Genomic DNA, 20,091 nt, shown 5'->3' with positions numbered 1-20,091 from the left:
AGTATTCTCCTGTGAGTGACATTCAGGTTTATAAAATATAAATCAAGAGGACAAATACTCAGATTTCCAGCTAGCCCTCATCCTTATCCTCAGCACAATTAATGTAGTTTATTTTTGCCAGTATGAATTTGAAATACTGGATTGATCCCAGGGGATTCCTGGGAGACATATATGGCCCAGTATGTCCTATAAGGGTTTATTGGGTGGGGGGGGGGGGGGGGGGGGATATGGATTGTTACACATGCCAGTGTTGCTCATAGAGGCCCAAAGTTGAAATCCTGCTATGGTAGAAAACTACATTCACTTACATTTCCCTCACATTAACATCCCAAATGATTCATATGTTCTTGTGTGATTAACACCCATGTCATCAGTTATTGTCATTAATATTATTTAAGGACAACATAGAAACTGTGTATTACTCATAGAATAATATTTGTAGTATATGTATTACTTGTTTAATGTTAAATATGTAATGCAGTTGCAATACTTTTTATGTGTGTAATCCATGTAATTTCAGGATGGTGAGACAATTCCATATTCATTCAGTATCCCAGAGACCTCAGGACCAGGAGACACAGTTGGCACTGTCACCGCCACAGATATAGACACTGTCAGCACAGTGTATTACTCTATTCTTGGTAAGAACATGACATGAAACCTCATCTCTGTTAATGCACATGAGGATATCTATGTGTTAGTTTAATGAACAAGTCCATCTGAAGTTCATAAATCTCACAAAATATGCCTTTTGACATGAATTTGGTATTACTTGACACTCATATTAAATACTTGTTGCATTGTGATTTCAAGTGTCTAAATGCAAAAATTGCACACATGCTAAGTTTTGGCCAACAACTATTCTTAGTCTAATCCTCTCCTCACTAAAATGCCAATATAAAGAGGATATGTGAGAGTTAATGACCTGTATTTATTATTTAGAAAACATAGATATCTTGAGTGTCAATAGTGATGTCTTATCTAGTTTAGTTTGTAGAGAGTGGCAGATTACAGAGGTGCTGGTTTGTAGAGTGTGACAGAGTGCTGAGGTGCTGGTTTGTGGAGAGTGACAGATTTCTGAGATGCTGGTTTGTGGAGAGCCACTGATTACTAAGATACTGGTTTGTAGAGAGTGACAAGAGTACTTAGATTCTGGATTGTGGGGAGTGACAAGATTACTGAGGTGCTGGTTAATAGAGAGTGAGATCATTCATGTGAGGGAAATATTTTATCGATATTGACAACATATCTTTTGTGTGGCTTCAGCTGGTGATAGAGACACATTCGGTATTGACAACAATGGAACAATCTACCTAAAGAAAGAAGTTGATCGTGAACAAGTCTCCTCCTACGCTCTGGACATCATTGCCAGCAACAACATCAGCGACTACTCTGTGGTAACACGTGCCAAGCGATCCACAAATCCTAGTATTGTTACTGTCCGCATCGAAATCATTGACGTGGAGGATGAGGCACCTGTGTTTACTTCATTCAATGGACCTAACGGTGCACAGGAATATTATGGATGTGAGTTTGGGTTTTGGAAACCATGTACACAAGATACTGCAAGATGCTGCAATATCATGAATGCAGACAGCATCATCAGTATTCTGTCATCAGTCTGCTTGCAGAGCCTTCATTGGATACAGGCTAGATGTGAATTTGAAACAGTTTGGGTTTGAATATGTAACAGGAATGTGCTCTATGTCTACAATGCAGTCCTGGTACAGCATTAATGCCAGTATCAGTATCTGCAGTACCGCCCTGATAATGAATTCATAAACAGTCAGACTGGTATGCATCACTGCTGGTCCATATCGGCAGTACCGCCCTGATAACACATTTATAAACTGCTCTGATAGGAGTGAAGTTAAATGTACTCATTCCTTTTCTCATTTCAGGTATAAGCTCTACGGCACCATTCGGTAAGAGTGTGGTAGAGGTTGCAGCCACTGATGCAGACTTCAATGGAAGGGCAGGCATCTCCTTCTCCCTCACTGCGGGTAACACTGGGGATACATTTGCTGTTGACCCAGTAACAGGACTTGTTACCAACAAAAATCTCCTGGGCAGCATAAGCACTAAAGAGTTCTACATCACTGTCACAGCAACAGACAAGGGCAACCTGTCTATGAATGCTCCTGTCAAGGTGGGACTTTACGTTCTGGATCCTCACACCATCTTCATGATGATTCTGTATTTATGGTTATACACATGCTCTGTTAATCTGTATATTTAACAGCTGAATTTTGAAATGGTGTGAATAATAGAGTGTCCAGGTATGCAATACTTGGTACACATGATAAAGAATAAAAAACATTCAAGACTGACATCCCCAACACAAAGTATTTGTAAAACTTGTACACATTCACCTAAGCATTTCTAACTGATATTCCTGAAGAAATGGTTGTGCAGTATGTGGAGTACAGTCGAGTGAAGCGTTCACCTTTTTCAGTTATGTTTTTGTGTGTGTATTTTCAGATCTTTGTTGTCACGCCTGAGAATGAGGCGAAGATTGTAATCAATCAGAGGTCATCTGAAGTGCGTTTGTTCATTCAGCAGCTGAGAAGGTAGAGTCAAATGTGTCTTGTGTACACTGTTGTACTGCTTAGGTTGTGAAGTGTCACTTACATGTTGGTACAGTGTTATATACCATAGGCGTGTTAAGGTTTCTGTGATACTGGGGATTGTAAGTGTGAGTACATTTTCCATGATAATGTGAAGTGTAGACAAGGTTGTCCTGTCAATGTCTATGTGGGGTTTTACTAAGGTTGACATAATTCTGTGGATTGTAAAATCAGTATTTAATATTCTTTGTATATAACGTTGTTCAGGACATGATAATGCAAAGACACCAGATTAACAAGGTCTGGATTAGAGAGGCTTTACTGTATACCTTGCAGATGTCTTTCTGTTACTGTTAACTGGAAGTGTGATTTGTCTGCAGGCTGATACAACAAGACAGAGGAGTCCGGTACGTGTGTGTAACTGGGATCAGTGAACATGTGACAGCGGCCGGACGTATTGATAACACACAGTATGTTTTAGTGTAGTTGTTTGTCATGACACTGACCATTCACAATATCAAACCTGGCTTTGCTCATGTTATGGATCTGTATGCCATCAAAGAAAACAGTGTCTGGATATGCCACATAGACTCATTTAGTAAACTTGGGGAAACTACATGCGTGACTCAAAACATACAAATTTCAGTTTACTGTTATACTGTTGACATTTCTTTATATATACATGTATGTCACATTCAAACATGACTTCTAGATGTGTGGAAGGACTGAGAGGAAGTATGCTGAACTGCTTAGATGTAAAATATGTAGTATTCAGACCAAGAAATATCTTGTTTCATTAGAAGTCATTTTCAACCCAAATTGTCAAATCTTATCTTCCTGATTTGTCCACTCACTATGGGCAAGGAGGTCTAGTCACATTTTATCAGTGGTGCCACAACATCTACCTATAAACAAAGAATAATCCAAAGAACACAAAACCATGGTTCATTACATTTGGTTGGTGTTATATGTACATATGTTCTTTCAGGACTGACGTGTTTGTAACAGCAATGTATGGAGGAGGGAATTCCTACAAAATCTACAGTACTCAGGAACTGCTAACTGTTATCAATGACGCCCGTAGTTCCAACCTCAGTGGCAGCTATGATGGCCTGTACATAACAGGGACTGGTGTAAGTAGTACAAGGCACAGTACTGTGCATAACAGGGACTGGTGTAAGTAGTAGAAGACACAGTACTGTACATAACAGGGACTGGTGTAAGTAGTAGAAGACACAGTCCTATACATAAATTGGGACTGGTGTAAGTAGTACAAGGCACAGTACTGTGCATAACAGGGACTGGTGTAAGTAGTAGAAGACACAGTACTGTACATAACAGGGACTGGTGTAAGTAGTAGAAGACACAGTACTGTACATAACAGGGACTGGTGTAAGTAGTAGGAGACACAGTACTGTACATAACATGGACCAGTGTAAGTGGTACAAGACACAGTACTGTACATAACAGGGACCGGTGTCAGTAGTACAAGACACAGTACTGTACATAGCAGGGACCAGTGTAAGTCAGTAGAAGACACAATACTGTACATAACTGGGACCGGTGTAAGTAATAGAAGACACAGTACTGTACATAACAGGGGGGCCAGTGTGAGTAGCAAAGGACAGAATACTGTACATAATAGGGACCCGTGTAGTGAGTGAGTATGGTTTTATGCTGCTTTTAACAACATTCCAGCAATGTCAAGCCAAGGAGCACCAGAAATGGGCTTCACACATTGTACCCAGGTGGGAAATCGAACCCATACCTTCTGTGTGACAAGCAAGTGCTTTAAGCACTAGGCTACAACCATCACCCTGGGATTGGTGTAACTTTTAGAGGTTAAATAACAGGTGTAAGTTATGGATCTTAAAGGGTTATACATTATGGGGACCATTGCAAGTCATTTTCTGCAACAGAAGTTGAAATTGTTGGACAAGGATAGGGGTTTGTCACTGTATGTTTGAAGAGGCAGGGTAGAATATATCAAAACAATACTCCAACTAATTTTGTTTGTAGACACGAACAAAGGAGGAAGACTTGACAGACTACACCCCAGTTCTGGCTGTGCTCATCATCGTCATCCTGCTGGTTATCATGGCTATCATCCTGCTGTGCCTGGCATGCTACTGCATCGCCGACTCGTGAGTCCTTCCCTATTGTCACCACATTACTGGAGGATACATACTGGCAGATTAGCCACTGCATGCAGTTCCAAGATATATAGCAGTGCATGCTTGTCCTCTACAGCATTTGGATAGGTTAAGACTTGTATTTCAAGAGTTGAGGAAATGTAAATACTGCTTTGTATAGTTACCCAAAATATCCATGACATAATCAAATTGATCACGCCTTAGAATTGTCGATAATAACAGAGCACATATTTCATTTCCTCCTTTCATTTTCATTTTAGGAAGAAAAAGAAACTGAGAAAGACAGAAGCTCGTAAGTAATACTTTTCACTGTTTCTAAGTAACAAGTTGGCAGTAGGTGATTACAGAGTAACAGCTGAGATACTTCAATATTTCATCCACCCTTTCAGCAGGGATAATATAATAGGACTACATTCTTCACCTATGATTAGGTCTGAAGCTTCATATAACATGCAGTGCTTACCAAACCATGACATCAGAGCAGAAACTATTGCCAGCTAGTTTCAAATCATTATTATAAAAGTACAACAGCGTCTGTTGTTCAACTTTTCACACACGGATGATGAATTTGGTATCCATTGCACTTTAACCTTATGTATGTTATTGTGTGTATTGCAGGACGTTTCACAGTGGTGACACAGGAGGTGAGTACACAGTCACATATGGTTGATATTAAATAAGCCAGGTATTTGTAAGTGGTTGAAATATCTGTTGCTCATTTATTTTGAAATGGTAAATTTTACAGAAGGACGAAACTGTTACTGAGAAATAGTTATTTGGTGTCCTCCTACTGTCATTTATTATTAGACTTTAATGTAAGCATCAAAAATGCAGGGATGACATGATATCACATAGTATCAATGAGTTGGAGGCTTGCTGAGATATCTGTGTCTAGTGCAGGGCTGCTATTTCAGTGATCATGCAGATGTTTATTATCAATTCTTATTTAAACACCCACATTTCTGCATTTATCACAGCCTGTGAAGGATATCAGTCCTGTGTATGACAACAAAGCCTTCTATAGAGAGGAAGAACCTGTTCGGGCACCCATTCCTATACCCAACCCTAACGACGACTATGCTGTGGTGCAGAAAAAACGACCTCCAAGTGACGATGTCCTTCCAGTAGCTGCTCCCATCGTGATATCTCAGTCATTCACTGAACCAGCTCAACCCAGCTATGAGGGTCCAGTGCCCGTCATAGAGACCACAGTGGTGGAGGATGAACCACCTGTCCTGCAGTCCCACGAACCAGGGCCTGTTATTGTAACAGAGATCTACCCGGACCCTGAACCTCAAGTCATAAATGTCCCTCAGATCATAACCCAACACATAGATCCTGAACCCCAAGCTGTCTACATTCCTGACCCCGAACCCCAAGCTGTTTACATTCCTGACCCCGAACCCCAAGCTGTCTACATTCCTGATCCTGAGCCCCAAACTGTCTACATTCCTGATCCTGACCCTGAGGACAACTATATACCCAGTCCTGAACCAGTTGAAACTGTGTACATTCCTGACGCAGAGCCACCAACAACCTTCCAGCCTATCCCAGAAGTATATCCCACAGAAGGCATTGAGGAAGTAGTGGTTGAAGTCAAGGATGACACACCACTATCTACCACCCATGTTAGCCCTCCCACAGGATACAGCCCTCCTGCGAGTCCCACCTCTCAGCAGAAGCAAATCGAGCTACCTTCCCTGCAGCAAGACGATGACAATGTGGCCACAGATATGATGTAGCCACCATTGTATAGAACCAGTGTGGCATATAACATGCTTAGCAGATACTAAGAGTAGCAGGGTAAGCTGTAGTGGTCATTACCAATGTACATATTGTAATATATGGAAGGTCACCAAGTCTCACAGCTGTGGAGTTCCTACAGTGGAGGAAGATTTGAATACAATACAGTGCAATGTAGTTTATACATGTACTTTGATACAAAAAGTAAACAAAAGTTTCCTGTCAAGCCATTAGTTATAGTTCACTTTCTTAATGAGTTTCAGGTCTTTTTTTTTTGTCTTTTTTTGGAATTGGTTTTGATTTCTTCATGTGCTCCATGGACAGGGACCTGTTAATCTGTATCTTATACCAATGTGTATGTATTTACATAATGTTCCTATATCTGTACAAATAGTGTATTTAATCTGTGATATATGATGGAATATTTGTGTTGAAGTTATAGCCAAATGAGTCTTCATTTATGGCATTTATTTCAATCATTTTTTTTACATAATCAAATTTCAGTCTGCAAATTATTTTGCATCAAAACTAATCAAAACATATTTTGTTTTTATTATGTGTTTTATTTCATTCATGAAAGTGAGGAGATGTAATTATGCTGCAGTTGTCATCTGTAGTTACAGGTTCAGTATCTTGAAATGTGCTATTTTTCACCCATGTCATTTAGCTGGGATGCAGCCGAGAGTTTCTAGTGTTGTACTGAAAACTAATTCTGTCAGATGTTTTATAAGGTTTTGATATATATATATATATATGTATGTATGAAAGATATTTTTGATAGAATAAAGCACTAAAAGTACTTTATGGTCCCACTTGCTTTTAACAAGCACTGCCAGTCAGAGACAGGTGAAGGTACAAGATGACTTAAACTGTAGAGACTAAAGAATCCCATCACATACAACTTGACAATATGTACACCAACTTCTGAATTCACATGAAAGGTTGTAAGCAGGACAAGTAGTGACATACAGTGTTCTCACCAAACGGCACCCATGTGTTCAATGCTTGTTTTTGTACTGCAAAAAGGCACTCCTTACACTTTCAGTATATACAACATCACAATGTCCAAAGACCCTTCAAGGGGTACTCAATACTTTTGAAACATTCCTTTCAATGTGTTAACTGAACTTGTGACATGTTAGTATTACTGCAATAGCAGGGAGAATTGGGGTTGAGGCACTCTAGAGTCTGAGTCTTTGTGCTTTGGTGAAGATGGAGGATGATCTTACATGTCCAACTGCTCAGTTAAGGTAATGATGGCATTGAGCAGTTTGGAATGGGAAGGATCAAGATATAGAATACTCCTGAGTAGTATACAACTCTTGCTGCCACTAGGCGCACCGAGTTTATTGTGGCTCTCTCATCCTAGCGAGGTACCCAATTGACAGCTGGGTGGACTGGGACACATAGTCACAGCACTTTGTCCAAGTTTACTGCACGTTGCTGTACCCGCAACTAGGTGTATGCACGTGTTCATGTGGTCACCATCTGGTCATATACCAACGGATTCGTGGGTTCTTTTAAGTGCACAGGGTTGTGTACTGTACACTAGGGGTTGTGACAACACTGAAAGAGTCTGCACACAAAGTTGACTCCAAGGTTTTTACACCGGTCACAGGTGGGCTCGAACCCGAAACCGAAACCTCGCTGGATCACTAGCCTGGTGCTTTAGCCAGCTCGCCCACCGTACCCCCGGAAGTGGATCAACCACTTCCACAACTGAAGCGTCTTGCTTCCCAGAGTGCCGTTTACCTTTTGAAGATTGAAAAGTCTGAATCTTAAACATCCTCACTGATGTCCAGACTGAAAAGGTTCGGAGAACTCGCTTTACATTAGTTCTACCGGAATGTTATGAACGGGAGATTCACCTGTCTCCAGAAGGACCCAGTCGCATTGAAGGACGCAATGTATTACAGCAGATTGTATATTAGACTCAGTTTCATAATTACTCAACTTATCACAACAACATGCATGTTCAACGACAGACGTAACGTTACATCCAAACTGCCATGATTCTACCATTAATCTGGCAGCATTACCGTTCCAAGTACCATTGGAACGCCTTTCGTGACACCAAGAGATGTATCAGGTAAAGAATGCGAGTCCAAAAACAAAGAACATGACTCGATGCTCACCATCCACTGAAGCACCAGAAAACTGTGAGCAGAAGCGACAGGGACCGACAGTCAGATTTACATGGGTTGACAGTTGACAGCCTGGCACATATAAGTGAAATCAGCACAATGCTTTCAGACCAAGTAAGGGTTTACCTTTTGAACCATGTTGGTCTCGGGGTAGGAGAATCATGGGTCAGTAACATATATCTGTTCCTATGTACATTAGGAAGGGTGCATGATGTATCACTTTCTTACACGTGTACTGCATAATTAACGCAAAGAAAACTGACGGTGAATTTAACCAACCACAGGCCGCACTGCAATGAAGAAACTTTGTTCAAACGTTGACAAAACTTCTTCGATAATAGTCAATGAGAACTTATGATAGTGTTTGTTCATTAGTTGTCATTTGCACAAGAAAATATGGACTGCTCACAATTTATTGCTATGGGGAGGGGATGGTGATGGTAGTGATAACTAACACTTTTGAAAAAGACGGATGACATGGTTTCAGTGACTAACCACTGTTCTCTAGTATAGGTAATAGATCCAGACCACACTGTACCAGCTTAATGCCGTACTCCTTTCAAACGTCACGTCTAAAATAACCATTAATACTGTAACGAGCGTATGACTGGCGGTCGAAATAAATTATGAAGAGCATTAATACAGTACCTGAGACAGTCTCTGGGTTCAAACTAACGCCCAGTACAGCAATACATGTCCTGAACAGGACTGTGATCGCTAAAACTCCCCCTAAATACTAAAATGACCAGTTACAATATTGAACAAACCTTATGGATAACAACTTTTATTTCGTGAGTGCGACGTTTCGACACAGACTGACAACTGTGCGACGTTTCGACACAGACTGACAACTGTGCGACGTTTCGACACAGACTGACAACTGTGCGACGTTTCGACATAGACTGACAACTGTGCGACGTTTCGACACAGACTGACAACTGTACATGGATCTCTATCGAAACGTTGCACTCACGAAATACAAGACTTGAAGTTGTTATCCATAATGTCTGTTCTACATTAAATGCTTGCCAACTTCTACCTCACTCACCCCCGCCTCTGTATATAGCACAATGGTAAATGTACTTACCTTACTGTAGTCAGTTAATCCAGACTGCACCCAACTCTCCGAGTATTACTCCAAGGAACACTGCCCATGTCTCCCCATCCATGTCATACAGTCAGTTAAATCGTTAACTGGGAAAAACAAAGAATCTGAACCAGAATCTCACATGTTGAAACGAAACGTAATCCCCTTCGTACCAACTGTGCAAGTCCCCATGTACATCCAATAAGCCAGCAAACACAATTCACTCGGCAATAAAGCAATACAAACAAGCGCGTTAGATACTTCAAGAAAAGCTTGCATATAAACGCCCAGTATTCTTTGTGAGAGTTTGTGAGAGAACTGGTGGTAGGAGAATTCCTTTTATACCCTAAATGCCGTAGCGTTAAACCAGCTACTCTAGTGCTAACTTTCAAAATACATTTCTTTGTGCACGGCGTTTCTATACGTCTTTGGCCGTATTACTGTTGCTGTCTTGTGAATGTCTCATTTGCTCCCTGAACATGCATTTACTTTCACATCAGTCAGCCTGGTTATTGTTGAAGGATTTGCTTGCGTTCTGTTAACCGTGGTAGTCAGTGCCGAAAGGCCCACTGTGCTCTATTCCTTTCTGTCAGAATTGTCAGAAGAAATAGGTGACTGGGGTAGCTCCGTAAACAACAAATAGACATATACGTGTATAGCGAGTGTGTTGCAAACACTAAGGAACACTGTGCTGAAACGTGTAAAGTGAAACCCCTCTAATTCGGACACGGTACTGGGGGCTGATTCGTCTGATCTATGAACCACAAGCATGATGTAACGACTATAGGTCTCGTCCAGGATGTTGGATAGATACTGAAGTTAACCGAATACCAGAGACCTCACACACTTGCAAAGACAAACACACTCTCTCTCTCTCTCTCTCTCTCTCTCTCTCTCTCTCTCTCTCTCTCTCTCTCTCTCTCTCTCTCTCTCTCTCTCTCTCTCTCTCTCTCTCATATATATATGATGTAAGAGGAGTACCATTTGTTTTTACGTCGACTGAGAGGAAAACACACAGCTCATGTTTGTTCAAATAAATAAACTAGGTGCCTGCTTCTTGAAAAAAAATAGAAAATGTAGTTCTCATCTGGAACGTGCGTCCTCGCCACTGCAGTCTGTCTCATAAGCAAAGGAGCAGTCCTTTGCGCAGATATATTGCCAAGACCATTATGAATTATATATTAATCATTTCAGGCGGCCATTTCAAAGCACAAGTGTCTGTGCTGTGGATAAGGTCAAATGACCTTGCATAAAGTCATAAACCATTAAAACGAAACTCTCCTTAATTCATCAAAACGTCATTGTAAACCAACCACACGTATCAATATAAACTCTGAAGTTAGACTAACATGTATTCTCTGAAATGATTTTTTGTTTGTTTTTTACACAAATAAAGTGTGCTAAAGTCACATTGACGTGGGTTCGAATCCCGCCCTGGATTCAAGCCTAAAAGAACAAAGACACGTAGTCAATATAAATCAATCCACATGTCCTGAAAAAGAGGGAAATGCCTTTCTCTCATTAAAACAATAACCAAGAGTCTTTCTGTGTTTTGTGGGGCTGAACTAATTTAGTCACTAGAAATATACGTGAGCATATGTTTACTGCACGACAGACTAGAATAGAGAAGTCTGGACACCAAAAGCAGGGTTGTACACCATACATGCGCGTATTCCAATTTGAAAGTCAGTATGGAAGAAACCAAGGCATGACCTCGTCTCGCCACAACAAAACTGACCCATGAATGACTGACAATACAAAATTTCGCACTACTTATAGTGTCACCGTGTGTCTGTGTGCACTACAAATCTTGCCGTGATGGGATATTGTTTTTTCCGCCGCACGCAGTTGTTATTCAGTTGCTTGTATGGCATACGATCTGCTTTCCAATTTACATGGGTGGGAAGCCCATTTTATGCATTAAAACCTTTGGCAAAGCTGATATCATGATTTCCTATCGACACTATCCTCGATATCTCCAGTGTATACGTTCCGATAAGTCTCCACTATCTATAAGTCTCCACTATCTATAGCGGAGACGCATCGGAACGTATGTCCTGGAGATATCGAGGATGTATCGACACATGGTTTCAACCTGGGTCATCCCCAAGAAGCTGGACGCGTTTCCAGAGCTGTTAAACCTCACTTCAGCTCAAGCATGTGCGTCTATATTGGGTATGGTCAACATGTAAACGATGCCTTCCGATTATCTCGCGCTGTACCATCAGCAGTTTAACAGTGAACCTTGGTACTAACGGGAAAAAGTACCTGTGCATAACTGGAAACAGCATAAACTACAAGTTATTTGAACAGTTAAAAATAACCCTAAGTAAGGATGTAGCACAGCACTTTGCATGGAACTTGATGTCACGTATCCCATGCATGTTGTACACAGTGAACTCACTTTTCACGTGTCGCCCCTTTGACACCTGAAGTTCACACATCTGATCCTTAAAAATGAAGAACAGTCGATTATTCTCATGTCTTGATGTTGTGAAAAACACATTAATTTTAACCTAAACTGCGCTTGTGTCAATCCCCGGCGACACTGCTGACACTGCGCTTCCTTCAATCCCCGGTGACATTGTTGACACTGTGCTTCCTTCAATCCCCGGTGACATTGCTGAAACTGCGCTTGCTTCAATCCCCGGTGACATTGCTGAAACTGCGCTTCCTTCAATCCCCAGCAACATTGCTGAAACTGCGCTTCCTTCAATCTCAGGTGACATTGCTGAAACTGCGCTTGCGTCAATCCCCGGAGACACTGCTGAAACTGCGCTTGCTTCAATCCCCAGCGACATTGCTGAAACTGCGCTTCCTTCAATCCCCGGTGACATTGCTGAAACTGCGCTTGTGTCAATCCCCGGTGACATTGCCGACACTGCACTTCCTTCAATCTCAGGCGACATTGCTGAAACTGCGCTTGTGTCAATCCCCGGCGACACTGCTGAAACTGCGCTTCCTTCAATCCCCGGCGACATTGTTGACACTGCGCTTGCTTCAATCCCCGGAGACATTGCTGACACTGCGCTTCCTTCAATCCCCGGCGACACTGCTGAAACTGCGCTTGCGTCAATCCCCGGCGACATTGCTGACACTGCGCTTGCTTCAATCCCCGGCGACATTGCTGACACTGCGCTTGCTTCAATCCCCGGCGACATTGTTTCAACTGCGCTTCCTTCAATCCCCGGCGACATTGCTGAAACTGCGCTTGCTTCAATTCCCGGTGACATTGCTGAAACTGCGCTTCCTTCAATCCCCGGTGACATTGCTGAAACTGCGCTTGTGTCAATCCCCGGTGACATTGCCGACACTGCGCTTCCTTCAATCTCAGGCGACATTGCTGAAACTGCGCTTGCTTCAATCCCCGGCGACATTGCTGACACTGCGTTTGTGTCAATCCCCGTCCACATTGTTGACACTGCGCTTGTGTCAATCCCCGGTGACATTGCTGAAACTGCGCTTGCTTCAATCCCCGGCAACATTGCTGAAACTGCGCTTGCTTCAATCCCCGGCGACATTGCTGAAACTGCGCTTGCTTCAATCCCCGGTGACATTGCTGAAACTGCGCTTGCTTCAATCCCCTACAACATTGCTGACACTGCGCTTGCGTCAATCCCCGGCGACATTGCTGACACTGCGCTTGCGTCAATCTCCAGCGACATTGCTGAAACTGCACTTCCTTCAATCCCCGGCAACATTGCTGAAACTGCGCTTGTGTCAATCCCCGGTGACATTGCTGAAACTGCGCTTCCTTCAATCCCCGACGACATTGCTGAAACTGCGCTTCCTTCAATCCCCAGCGACATTGCTGAAACTGCGCTTGCTTCAATCCCCGGCGACATTGCTGACACTGCGCTTCCTTCAATCCCCTGCAACATTGCTGAAACTGCGCTTCCTTCAATCCCCGGCGACATTGCTGAAACTGCGCTTGTGTCAATCCCCGGCAACATTGCTGAAACTGCGCTTGTGTCAATCCCCGGTGACATTGCCGACACTGCGCTTCCTTCAATCTCAGGCGACATTGCTGAAACTGCGCTTGTGTCAATCCCCGGCGACACTGCTGAAACTGCGCTTCCTTCAATCCCCGGTGACATTGTTGACACTGCGCTTGCTTCAATCCCCGGTGACATTGCTGAAACTGCGCTTGCTTCAATCCCCGGCGACATTGCTGACACTGCGCTTGCGTCAATCCCCGTCGACATTGCTGAAACTGCGCTTCCTTCAATCCCCGGCGACATTGTTGACACTGCGCTTGCTTCAATCTCCGGTGACATTGCTGAAACTGCGCTTGCTTCAATCCCCGGCGACATTGCTGACACTGCGCTTGCGTCAATCCCCGGCGACATTGCTCAAACTGCGCTTGCTTCAATCCCCAGCGACATTGCTGAAACTGCGCTTGCTTCAATCCCCGGCAACATTGCTGAAACTGCGCTTGTGTCAATCCCCAGCAACATTGCTGAAACTGCGCTTCCTTCAATCCCCGACGACATTGCTGAAACTGCACTTGTGTCAATCCCCGGTGACATTGCTGAAACTGCGCTTGCGTCAATCCCCTACAACATTGCTGAAACTGCGCTTCCTTCAATCCCCGGTGACATTGCTGACACTGCGCCTCCTTCAATCCCCGGCGACATTGTTCAAACTGCACTTGCGTCAATCCCCGGCGACATTGCTGAAACTGCGCTTGTGTCAATCCCCGACAACATTGCTGAAACTGCGCTTCCTTCAATGCCCGACGACATTGCTGAAACTGCGCTTGTGTCAATCCCCGGTGACATTGCTGAAACTCCGCTTCCTTCAATCCCCGGTGACATTGTTGACACTGCGCTTGCTTCAATCCCCGGCGACATTGCTGAAACTGCGCTTGTGTCAATCCCCGGCAACATTGCCGACACTGCGCTTCCTTCAATCTCAGGCGACATTGCTGAAACTGCGCTTGCGTCAATCCCCGGCGACACTGCTGAAACTGCGCTTGCTTCAATCCCCGGTGACATTGTTGACACTGCGCTTGCTTCAATCCCCGGCAACATTGCTGAAACTGCGCTTGCGTCAATCCCCGGCGACATTGTTGACACTGCACTTGCGTCAAAACCCGTCGACATTGCTGACACTGCGCTTCCTTCAATCCCCGGCGACATTGCTGAAACTGCGCTTCCTTCAATCCCCGGTGACATTGCTGGAACTGCGCTTGCTTCAATCCCCGGCGACATTGTTGACACTGCACTTGCGTCAATCCCCGGCGACATTGCTGACACTGCGCTTCCTTCAATCCCCGGCGACATTGCTGACACTGCGCTTGTGTCAATCCCCGGTGACATTGCTGGAACTGAGCTCGCGTCAATCCCCGGCGACATTGCTGACACTGCGCTTGCGTCAATCCCCGGTGACATTGCTGAAACTGCGCTTCCTTCAATCCCCGGCGACATTGCTGGAACTGCGCTTGCACCTGTCCCCGGCGACATTGCTGAAACTGCGCTTGCTTCAATCTCAGGCGACATGGCTGAAACTGCGCTTGCTTCAATCCCCGGTGACATTGCTGGAACTGCGCTTGCGTCTGTCCTCGGCGACATTGTTGGAACTGCGCTCGCGTCAATCCCCGGCTACATTGTTGACACTGCGCTTGCTTCAATCTCAGGCGACATTGCTGAAACTGCGCTTCCTTCAATCCCCGGCGACATTGCTGGAACTGCGCTCGCGTCAATCCCCGGCGACGTTGCTGAAACTGCTCAAAATGAAGTGGCCATGACATTTTTAACATGCATGTAACAGGAACTGGAGACATTTGTCTCAGAGAGCAGAAAACCACATTCAAATGACCCATCGAAGGAATTGATTCCAGACAGTCAATTTAAGTGCTTGGACCATTCTTGGTTTAGTTTATCAGTTTCTAAACTGTACCGAACTGACAGAAGGAGGACATTATCCGGTCCAATTTTGCTCCAACGCCACCTACAGGCATATCTTGCCTGGTGCAGAAAGCATCAAAGGTACAAGAGACACATTTGGGGTGGTATTTTGTCCAGTAACGAGTGGAGGTTGCATCTTGAACAGCTCAGAGATCAGAACAAGGGTTACAGACGGTTCAACGTCGACAGTTTGCCGAAGAAAGCGTTATGGTATGGGGTGACTTCTCATAGTCGGACCCGCGTGATGTTGTCAATGGCAATCTGAGAGGTCTGCGATGCATTCGTTCATTCAAGGACATAAACGTTACTCCGAGCTCCTTCAAGATAAAATGACTCTGCAAGGAGAATCCATTCTTTTAAACTGACTTCTCCTTTGGCAAGGAGCTTGGTGTCATCCGTGTAAATGAGATAAGTAAGAGTTGTTGGGGATATGTGTGATGGAAGTCCCGGCAAGACGGCGAGTACAACGACGGTCAACATGGCGATACACCCGGTGAGTTGAACTGTATGTTACGTAACGAGTCTCTAGACTTCATATCGCTATTCTGTACACGTGAGTCACCGGACTGTCTAAAGGACATCTTTATTTCAACTACTCTAGATATATTAAATGGTGATATCAGTGAATTAGAATCAACAAGATTAATACTTCTAAAAGGGGCCACGAAACAGGAAGGTTTTCCATACTCGAAAAGTGGTCTAAAGAGACGCATGAAGAAGAGACGAAAATCAGGTGAATCTCTGCAATTCAAACTTGCAAATGGCTGCTACTATTTATTAAGAGCATGTCATGGTGAATTTGCAATTGAACTGAATGACATATTGTGTACCACGTGGGACAAGAGATGTGAACAGGGAGAGACAAACGGAGGTATTAAACATATGTCATATTTGGGATTTCACTTTCTTAGTAAAGTACAAATTCTAGTACTTTTTTTCGGTCGAGTCCCTTCCGGGATTCGAACCCGCACCCTCAGAGTCAGGCACCTAATCGCCAGCACACAAAGTCAGCCGCCTAGCCCGCTCAGCCACCGCGACTTCCACAAGTCGCTTCAGAAGTCGCAGTGGAAGTCGCGGTGGCTGAGCGGGCTAGGCGGCTGACTTTGTGTGCTGGCGATTAGGTGCCTGACTCTGAGGGTGCGGGTTCGAATCCCGGAAGGGACTCGACCGAAAAAAGTACTAGAATTTGTACTTTACTAAGAAAGTGAAATCCCAAATATGACATATGTTGCATTTGACCACTTTCTAAATGGCATCGTGTAATCGGAGGTATTAAAGCTGTCATGTTGCAAGTTGCTAACCTGAAGATTCATGTAGCTAGATTTGACAGGGACATGGTTTTACTGAGAAAGGAATATGCTCAAGATGTCAATATATTTACAAAGCAAATTCGGGAACTGCGAGAACAGATTAACTCACAAGCAGAGGTAATTGAGACACTGCGTCGTGAACTCTCTGGTCTGAAGCACAATAATAGGTTGTCAGCTACGATGACTTGTATACCCGTCGATAATGAAGCTAGTCACACACGTGATGATGTAAGTCAATCGTTGATGGAACATTTAAGTCTTGGTGACAATGTTCACAATCCGGGTGATGGGCAAACACGTGCTAACAGTATCACTGAGTGTCACAGTGTTGTATCGACGCAGGCTGACGTGAGAGCGTCAATGAACAACCGGGACAATCGTAATCGCATGTGCCCCACACAGGCTGACAGTGCCTCGGCGGCTAACGGTAACAGTGTAGCACGTGCCCCACACAGGCTGACAGTGCCCCAGCGGCTAACGGTAGCGGTGTAGCACGTGCCCCACACAGGCTGACAGTGCCCCAGCGGCTAACGGTAACGGTGTAGCACGTGCCCCACACAGGCTGACAGTGCCTCAGTGGCTAACGGTAACGGTATAGCACGTGCCCCACACAGGCTGACAGTGCCTCAGCGGCTAACGGTAACGGTGTAGCACGTGCCCCACACAGGCTGACAGTGCCTCAGCGGCTAACGGTAACGGTGTAGCACGTGCCCCACACAGTCTCACAGTGCCTCAGCGGCTAACGGTAACGGTGTAGCACGTGCCCCACACAGGCTGACAGTGCCTCAGCGGCTAACGGTAACGGTGTAGCACGTGCCCCACACAGGCTGGCAGTGCCTCAGCGGCTAACGGTAACGGTGTAGCACGTGCTACACACAGGCTGACAGTGCCCCAGCAGCTAACGGTAACGGTGTAGCACGTGCCCCACACAGGCTGACAGTGCCTCAGCGGCTAACGGTAACGGTGTAGCACGTGCCCCACACAGGCTGGCAGTGCCTCAGTGGCTAACGGTAACGGTGTAGCACGTGACAACGTACGGGTCGAGGAACACATCGGCGATCATGCTGTGAGCGACCCGTGTGGAACAGTTAGCATCAGCCAGTCAACTATAACACCGGTCCATAATAGCAACTGCAACACTGAGTGTGCCAGTAGTGAGTTCTATATCAGAACTGAGTGAATCACTTGGTTTACCGATTCATGGTAGTAGTGAGAAGATACTTAGACCAGACATTGAGTTACAGTTTTCTGGATCCTGTAATGGACAGAACACCGTCAAGGACCTACTAGTATGTCCTGACTTAAAGATAACGGTTGACGTGGACCGTGAATGGAGCCGTACGGTCAACGGTCAAACAATTAACTCACCGGATGGTAATTTCAGAGCAGCACCTCCCAGGCAACGAGTTGCCCGTTTCTTCATTGGACGGATCCACATGGATGCAAAGGAGTCTGACATTAGAGACTACTTAATGAAGCGCAATATCAGGGCGTCTTTAGTGAGAATTCTGAACAACAAATTCAGACACACGACTTCAGCGCAGGTGAATGTCCCTTTCACTCAGAGGAAACTTGTTGAAATGGATACCGAGGTCACAGATGTACAACAGCAAAGCTGCATAATGATGGGAGTTGATAGGATTACTCTCATGTGCTGGAACTGTCGGGGTGTCTCAACCAGTGTGCCCTATCTCAAATCATGCCTCACACAGTATGATGTGGACATTTGTGGACTGAGTGAACATCAGCTCGGTTATCATAACATCCATTTATGAACACAAACTGCTGATCCATACTTAGTATTTGCCAGATGTTTCGGAGATGGTCAACTATTGCCTACTGGGGTTTTTTTTGCATCTAGAGGTGGTGTAGCTTTGCTTATATCTAAGTGATTCCAGTGTTATTATGAGGAGATACCCAGTGACCATAACTTCTTTGCTGGAGTTGAGATTCACGTTCCTGGATGCACACCTTTATACATATTTAATGTGTACCTACCGGCTGTGACTAGACCTAATGAGTTGTTCTTTACTTGTCTTGACATTGTCAATGACATACAGTGTTCCCAGAAATTATTGAGAAAATCTTTGGTTTTTATCTAATGATGCTAAGATTGGAAAAAGGGCACTTTCACTATGCACTAAGCATACTAAATAAGGGAGACAACTCTTGAAGGCTTAGAAGGCAGCTCATTACGTCAAGAGTTATCTCCCTTGTCTGAGCAGACGGCTTCCTGTGTTGACATGGCAGAATTTACAGCAAGAGAGAAAAGAAAGCTCATTCTAGATGATTTTGAAAGGGGTGAGGCTGATGCTAAAGTCTTAGCTTGTAGGCATGGTATCCCTCTGTCTACAGTATACAGAACTTTGAAGAATATTCAAACAGGAACCGGGATAGAGCACAAAGCAGGGGCATGTCGGCCTAGGAAATTCAGTGTTGTGGATCGCCGAAGACTTGGGCCGATTGTGAGTAAGGGGCAAATTGAAAAGTGTTGAGAACATCAGAAATGAAATGATTAGCAGAGGAAGTCCTCAGGTATGCAATGAAACAGTTAGGCAGGAATTACAGAGACTTAATTGGGTGAAAAAACGTGGAATTCCCTCGCCGTTGATGAAAGATGCACAAAAGGAAAAACGTTTAAACTGGTGTCGGGCTCATGAAAATCAAGATTGGGATAATGTTTTCTTTTCGGATGAAAGTTCTGTTTGGCTTTTCCCTAATTGTGTGAAAATTTGGACCAAAGATACTGTCAAACCTATCTACCAGCGACCAAAACATAGCCCGAAGTTTCACATGTGGGGTGGCATATCGGCTCGCGGAGTGACGCCATTGTGTGTTTTCACGGGAAACTTGACAAAAGAAAGATACGTTGACATTCTAAATGGTCACCTTCTTCCGACAGCACAAACATTGTATGAAGATGATTGGATTTTCCAGCATGATAATGACCCAAAAAACACTGCGCGCTACACAAAATAGTGGTTGTCGGGCGAAAATGTTCAAGTTTTAGACTGGCCTAGTTACAGCCCAGACCTAAACCCAATTGAGATTATGTGGGGAGTCATGAAGGACAGAATAAACCAAATGGGACTGAGAAATATTGAAGATATGAAGGCCGAGGTGGTCCAATATTGGGATACCCTGTCACACGATCACCTACAAACTTTGATGGGTAGTG

The 20,091-nt window shown here is 44.3% G+C and overlaps 2 protein-coding genes across 2 annotated transcripts in view; both read left to right on the top strand.

Annotated features, from left to right (window-relative positions):
- The window catches only part of LOC137285233 (cadherin-87A-like), a 43,714-nt gene extending 36,452 nt beyond the window's left edge, over positions 1-7,262 (top strand). The window contains exons 32-41 of the mRNA XM_067817528.1: positions 521-641; positions 1,267-1,527; positions 1,902-2,149; positions 2,482-2,570; positions 2,948-3,037; positions 3,556-3,700; positions 4,587-4,711; positions 4,981-5,012; positions 5,339-5,364; positions 5,698-7,262. Coding sequence (XP_067673629.1) covers positions 521-641; positions 1,267-1,527; positions 1,902-2,149; positions 2,482-2,570; positions 2,948-3,037; positions 3,556-3,700; positions 4,587-4,711; positions 4,981-5,012; positions 5,339-5,364; positions 5,698-6,462 — 1,902 coding nt within the window. The 3' untranslated portion in view covers positions 6,463-7,262. The remainder of the gene's footprint in view (positions 1-520; positions 642-1,266; positions 1,528-1,901; positions 2,150-2,481; positions 2,571-2,947; positions 3,038-3,555; positions 3,701-4,586; positions 4,712-4,980; positions 5,013-5,338; positions 5,365-5,697) is intronic.
- Positions 7,263-11,766: 4,504 nt separating this feature from the next.
- LOC137284025 (collagen alpha-2(IV) chain-like) lies at positions 11,767-15,463 on the top strand. The gene is made up of 2 exons (XM_067815685.1): positions 11,767-11,854; positions 12,417-15,463. Exons 1-2 carry the CDS (start codon positions 11,767-11,769, stop codon positions 15,461-15,463), a joined length of 3,135 nt encoding a protein of 1,044 aa, XP_067671786.1.
- Positions 15,464-20,091: the final 4,628 nt, after the last annotated feature.

The sequence above is a fragment of the Haliotis asinina genome, chromosome 5, assembly GCF_037392515.1.
Source record: "Haliotis asinina isolate JCU_RB_2024 chromosome 5, JCU_Hal_asi_v2, whole genome shotgun sequence".
NCBI classification, from domain to species: domain Eukaryota; kingdom Metazoa; phylum Mollusca; class Gastropoda; order Lepetellida; family Haliotidae; genus Haliotis; species Haliotis asinina.
The sequence above is the reverse complement of the archived record's forward strand: the minus strand, read 5'-3'. Positions and strand labels throughout refer to the sequence as shown.